The sequence below is a fragment of the Fulmarus glacialis genome, unplaced genomic scaffold (assembly GCF_000690835.1).
Source record: "Fulmarus glacialis isolate BGI_N327 unplaced genomic scaffold, ASM69083v1 scaffold35788, whole genome shotgun sequence".
NCBI lineage: Eukaryota > Metazoa > Chordata > Aves > Procellariiformes > Procellariidae > Fulmarus > Fulmarus glacialis.
In genome coordinates, this window is record NW_009229513.1 from 562 (window position 1) to 6,631 (window position 6,070).

At 42.5% G+C, this 6,070-nt stretch overlaps 1 protein-coding gene across 1 annotated transcript in view; it reads left to right on the forward strand.

Annotated features, from left to right (window-relative positions):
* The first annotated feature begins 1,407 nt into the window (after window positions 1-1,407).
* Window positions 1,408-6,070, forward strand: part of RANGAP1 (Ran GTPase activating protein 1) — an 18,841-nt gene continuing 14,178 nt past the window's right edge. Inside the window, 5 exon segments of the mRNA XM_009583883.1 lie at window positions 1,408-1,541; window positions 2,770-2,897; window positions 3,835-3,894; window positions 4,560-4,739; window positions 6,041-6,070. Coding sequence (XP_009582178.1) covers window positions 1,430-1,541; window positions 2,770-2,897; window positions 3,835-3,894; window positions 4,560-4,739; window positions 6,041-6,070 — 510 coding nt within the window. The 5' untranslated portion in view covers window positions 1,408-1,429.

A 6,070-nucleotide genomic window follows, 5' to 3' on the forward strand; every position in this document is an offset into this window, starting at 1 on the left:
TCTTTTTTTAAACAGTAGGGTGATGAGATATTTAAAATTAAATTTAATAATTGAACTAGGTGAACAGACTGACTTCTTTGGATCCTAACTTTTGTTCCTGTCTAGTAAAGCCTTCGCGGATTGGAGGATGTCCTCTCTTTCCTCCTTCTTGGTGTTGGATTGGCAGAGGTTGGGAATGTCCATCAGTCTGGTGTCTGTGTGGCCTGGTAGGGGTGGAGTAAGTTATGCGAGCATCTTTCTACTGGCAGCACCTACTTGAGAGGACAGTCATCTTAGAAAAGTGATGTTGATCAACCTTGGGGATGTTTTTCTCCCCCTGTGTCCAAAAACAATACTAAAGTTAATGAAAGCTGAAGAGAAGCCGTGCTCTGGGGAAGCTGAAGGCAAATGCTTCACAGCTACGTATCGGGAGGAAATGATGCATGTACTTTTGTTTAGGGGGGTTTTAAAACCAGCGCTGTTGAGCTCAGAGCTGCAAGAGTGTGGGGCCACTTCTAAGTCAGACAAGAACGGAAGGGAACCGGTTTTCTGTTGTAGAAATGAACCTTCATCCCTTCTGACAGCAGAAGTCTGTTGTATAAGTATGTTGCTTCTAAGCGCTAGTTGTGTGTAGTCTTTTATCCCAGCGGAGGTGCTAGAATAAGAAACATGCTCAGTTTATCTTGCTGAATGAATGGAGGCCAGTTACTTCACGCAGTGATTAATATTCATTAAATAATGGTATGCAGATGCTACTAGGCATAGCTAGCTTTAAACTTGTGCCTCAAAGCAAAATGTTCGCTAATCCATCATCAGTGTAAGATCATCCTGTTTAATGTGTGTGATAAATCTGTGTGGGACATCCCAAAGGAAAGAGAACCCACAAACCTGAGAGAGAGATTTTTGTATGCAAGACACGTGATGTTTTCAGCAACTCGGTGGTTCTAGAACTGTGCTGACAAGGGCACTACTGGGGATATCACTGAAAAGGAAAAACAGTTGTGTTCATTCTAGCTTGCTTTGGAGAACAGGGGAAATGTGCAGCATGTATAATAAAGGATGGGGTTTGGGGAGAGAAGAATGTTACATTTTAATTGTAAAAGTGTTGCGCAAAGAGTAATGTCTTAATGTGGCCTTAATCCATAGTTTTAGCTACTGATTATTTATGAAGTGTAACAACTCCATCAAAACCCAAGTCTCATCAGTATTGGAAGAATCAACACCATCTGACTGGTTGGCTTTGGAATATTAATCTAGCCTAGCTGCCATAAGTAAGCTATGGGGAAAACACTAATGACACTGAAAACTCAATTTGATATCTCGGGAACAAAAACCACATTAGTGTTCAAATAAATACGATTATTCATACAGATTATGTATTGTAGTTTGCTTTTTTAATGTTGACAATTTATTTTAATTGACAGCTCTTAACATTTGGAAAAGCAGAAAAATGGCATCAGAAGACATCACCAAGCTTGCGGAGTCACTTGCCAAAACCAAAGTGGGTGGTGGACAGTTGAGCTTCAAAGGCCAGAGCCTTAAACTCAATACAGCTGAAGATGGTAAGAGAAAATACCCTTGTGTTTGGGAAGTGTCTCCCTGAAATTCTAAAATCTTGTGGTAAACCTCCTGCTAATCCTGCATGGACAAGTTGTCATAATATTAGCTGTGATGTTCAGCTACAGCTGCTTCTTGCAGAGATGTTTCCTTCCCTTCTTGTACCCCGCTTTGACCTGGCACCCTGGCAGTGCTACAGCTGGCGGAATTGGGGTTTGGCTCCCTAGTGTGTAATTCTTGTTTTCTTGGTGTTCTCTCCAAGTGCTTTTGACAGTCACTGTGCACTAGAAGTCAGTAAGCAAGTGGATGACAGCTCTTGGAACAAGTAGATGCTTCAAAGCCCTGTACAGAGGAATGAGCTGATATGTTAGTCCGCTGCAATAGTTCAGTTTCTTCCCAAATTCTGACCAACTTGTCGGACTCTTCTTGGTTTTTTTTTCTGGAATATCTCTCTTGCTGGTACATGTGTGTTTCCCAATTAAAAATGTCTTGCAGTGGCTGCTAATGTAGTAAATACCTGGAGAATATGTATATATTCTTAAATCAACATTTCTGCCACACCAAGAAACAGCATGTTCTTCAGAGAGGCTATTTGCTATAGTGCACACCTTTTTTACTGATTCCAAAGGTGATGCTTTTTTATATGCTGTTTTAGTAGTGTAAAGCCACTGAACTATGGGGAAAGGCTTTGGAGCTTGGGAATGATAATAAGTGCCTATTGACAGGAGAGTGTCTGCAGCCTGCTCCTGTCTCCTCATCCTATAGGATCACTCTAGAGTTAAATTGTTCCACCCTGACATGTTTGCTAAACAGGCATCTACTTTTGCCAGTCAGTGGGAACTTCTTCCTGTTGATGTGGCACGGATTCCCATCAACTTTTAGCTTAGTCCGTGCATCTTTATAGGCACATGCACTCTAGCTCCTAAACCATGTGCTGGATGGCAGAGGAATCTTACTTAGGAAGTAAGGAAATTTACTTTTGCAAATAGGAAGATGGCTATCAGAGAACAGAACTAGAAATAGATTATGAAAAGGCAGGGTCCGGAATGGATAACGTTCTCTCTAGTGACCTGATACTTTAGCTCTGTTCCCATCGCTGTTTCAGGATTCTTTCAGATAATGTTCAGCTGTTTTTGCTAAGGGTATTGTTGAGCACGTATTGCTGCATCAGAGTGTTACTATGGTACCTAAGATGATAGTTAAAAGGCCAACAACACCATCTGCTTTTTGCAGCTGAAGAAGTGATCAAGCAAATTGAGGAATTTGATGGCCTGGAAGCATTGCGCCTGGAAGGCAACACAGTGGGTGTGGAGGCAGCAAAAGTCATTGCCAAAGCCTTGGAGAAGAAATCGGAACTCAAGGTGAGATCCTCAAGTGGGTGGTGCTGGGGGGGAAAAAGTAATGTAGAAATACTGAAGGCCTATCTATGCTCTTTTTGCAGTAGCCTGCCTTGAGTTAGCCCCAAAGCTTGCTTGGTGGTTCTTCCAGTAGGAAGAACAACCATATGAAAATATGGCAGAACTTGGGGACTTTGGGATAATGGGAACACTTTCTGCATTCCTAACTGTTCCCGTTCAGAAGGCTTCCAATCTTGAAGCTGGGAAGCTGTGCAAGGAAGAGCCTCTCTGCAGAGGCAGCATCTGTAAACAAAGAACTGTGGCAACCAAACTTAAGTTCTAATGGAAAAGCTGGGTCATATCTTCTGGAGAATGATCAGATCTTCTGAAGAATGAGTCTTCAGAGAATGCCTGAATAGGGAAGAAATAATAGAGGAAATGCACTAGGAGTTTTTTCCGTGTCCAAGCTGTGTTTCTCTACTCCTGTTCTAGCCTAATGTTAGGAGGATGTTGTGCTGCTAGAGGCACTGTCCTTTGCAGGAGAAGAGTATGAAACATTGATTGACGTTAATCATCCAAGTGTGGCTTTTCAAGCAAGTTCAGATCGTTGAGCTCCACACCTTAGTAAAATCTGCATTCCTAATGTATCCTTCAGTTTCCTGCTGCTTTTTCCTGTGGTAATTTTCTCAGCAGAAAAGAATTCCAGCTTGAATGCAAGCAAGAATTCTTGTATAGTGTTATTTACGATGTGCATTTCAGTGGCTTTACGTCCTTGCAAGTGAAGTAATTGTAACATTAGTTCTCGTAGCTCTTTATTACAATCAAATGACAAGCCCAAGGAAAGGCAGACCGTATTAAGCTGTCCCCAGTGATGTGATGCAGCTTGTATGTATAAACCTCTGTACAACTGTGTTGTCCTAAATATTTTTAATGGTTTCTATCTGTATGTTTCTTATTTTAGAGGTGTCATTGGAGTGACATGTTCACAGGGAGACTAAGGTCTGAGATCCCTCCTGCTTTGGTAAGTAAAAACTAGATCAGAGACTTCTGACTAATATAACTTCTTTTCTCACCTGTCATGCTTTTTGTGGGAGTATGTCTTTTAGCACAGAGCTGATCTTTTTCTACACTGTTAACACTAAGTGTCTCAGAAGAGGTGAGTGATTCTTTTTTAGTCCTTCTTTATGAGGTGGAGAAGAGTTGATAAAAGGCCAAATGCAAGTCCATGCTAATGAAGAAGCTTGTCACTGGGAAAAACATCCTCATGATCCAATAGATAGAATGGAAACTAAGCTTTCTAAATAAAAGCATATGGCCATCTCTTCCAAGAGCATTACAAAGCTCCCCGCCGCCTTGAGTCCTGTGAAGCAAGAACATGATAAACTCAACAGAACGAAAACAATATTTCTTTTAGCAGTGTAGAGGGGGAAACTCACTTTGAAAAATGTGTATTTGACCTAAAGGGATAACTTCTTGGTAACTGTCTTATGGTTACTTTTAGCTTAATTTGCACAACTTATTCTCTGGCTTTAGCTGTATAGTTTTATTTCCCCATGCAGCTTTGCCGAATGTCTTCAAAGTGGAAATTTTTTGCAGCATCACTGTCATACCTAGCCACTGCAGTGATGCTGTCACTAAAAGTCAGTCCACTCCCTCCCTCCCACCCTGCCATCTGTTTCCTTACAGATCTCTTTGGGGGATGCACTCATCACTGCTGGAGCCCAGCTGGTGGAGCTGGACCTGAGTGACAATGCTTTTGGGCCAGACGGTGTGCGTGGCTTTGAGGCACTGCTGAAGAGCCCCGCATGCTACACCCTACAGGAACTCAAGCTCAATAACTGTGGCATGGGCATTGGGGGTGGCAAGGTAAGGGTTGTCTCCTTTTTGGGAATGAGGTCAGAGTGAGGACTTGGCTTCAGACTGCCCTACACGGAATTGCAGAATGGCTGAGGTTGGAAGGGAGATCTTTGGTGATTGTCTAGTTCAATTCCCCTGCTCAAGGCAACCAGACCAGGTTGCTCAGGGCTGTGTCTAGTCAGGTTTTGAATATCTCAAAGGATGGAGACTTCACAGGCTTTCTGGATAGTCTATCCCAGTGTTTAACAACCCTCACAGTAAAAAAGGGGTTTTTGTGTTTAAATGGAATTTTCTCTGCATCAGTTTGTGTCTGGCTCTGCCTTCTTTATACCACCTTCTCCCCCCATCCTGTTATTCTGGCTGTTCTTTGAACATGGATAAGATCTCCCCCAGAGCCTTCTCTTCTCCAGCCTTAATAATCCCAGTGCTCAGCGCTCTCCCAGTATGTAAAATTCTCCAATTCCTTAATCACCCTTGGGACCCTTTGCTGGGCTCACCCCAGTATGTCCATGTAGGAGCCTGGAACTGGACACAGTACTCAGATGCATTTCACAGGGCTGAGTAGAGGAGAAGGATCACTTCCCTTGACCTGTTAACAATGCTTTTCCCAAGGCAGCCCAGTAGACTTTCTTTGCTGCAAGCACATATTGCTAGCTCATAGTCAACTTCTCACCCACTAGGACCCCCAGGTTCTTTTCTGCTAAGCTGTTTTGCCCCCAGTTGACCCCCAGCTTATGCTGGTACATGGGGTTATTACTCCCCATTTGCAGGACTTTGTATTTCCCTTTAAACTTAATGAGATTCTTGTTGGCCCATTTTTCCAGTCTCAAGATCCCTTCCCTCTACATGTTTTCATGGATAAATTTCTGAAGTATGCAAAGCTCATCTGTTTTTCCAGGATAGGAAAACAGTTCTGTCCTAAACATTAGATTCCATGTCAAGAGAGCTAGTAGCCTTGGATTTGAGAGAACAGTATTACTGAGCCTAGCACTGAAGGGATGCCTGTTTTATGAAGCAGAAAACCGGGACTAGCTGTGGTTATCACTAAGACCCTATATGTTTGCCTGTTTAAGAATCAGATGTTCTTAATGGGGTCAGTGTGTTCTAGTGTTGCAAAATTATCACTTCTTGCCTAAGACTGTAGTGTGCAAGTGTTTTAGTTACAGGCAGTTTTATTGTATACCCTACTGTAGAAGCAGGTACATTTCAGTGGTGACCGAAGTATTTCTTGAGAGCTAGATAAACAAACCACATTTGGATTCCTTCAGAATGATTGCTGAGGTAGTATAAACTGCTTGTTTTATCTTTAGATATTGGCAGCTGCTCTGAAAGAGGGTCAC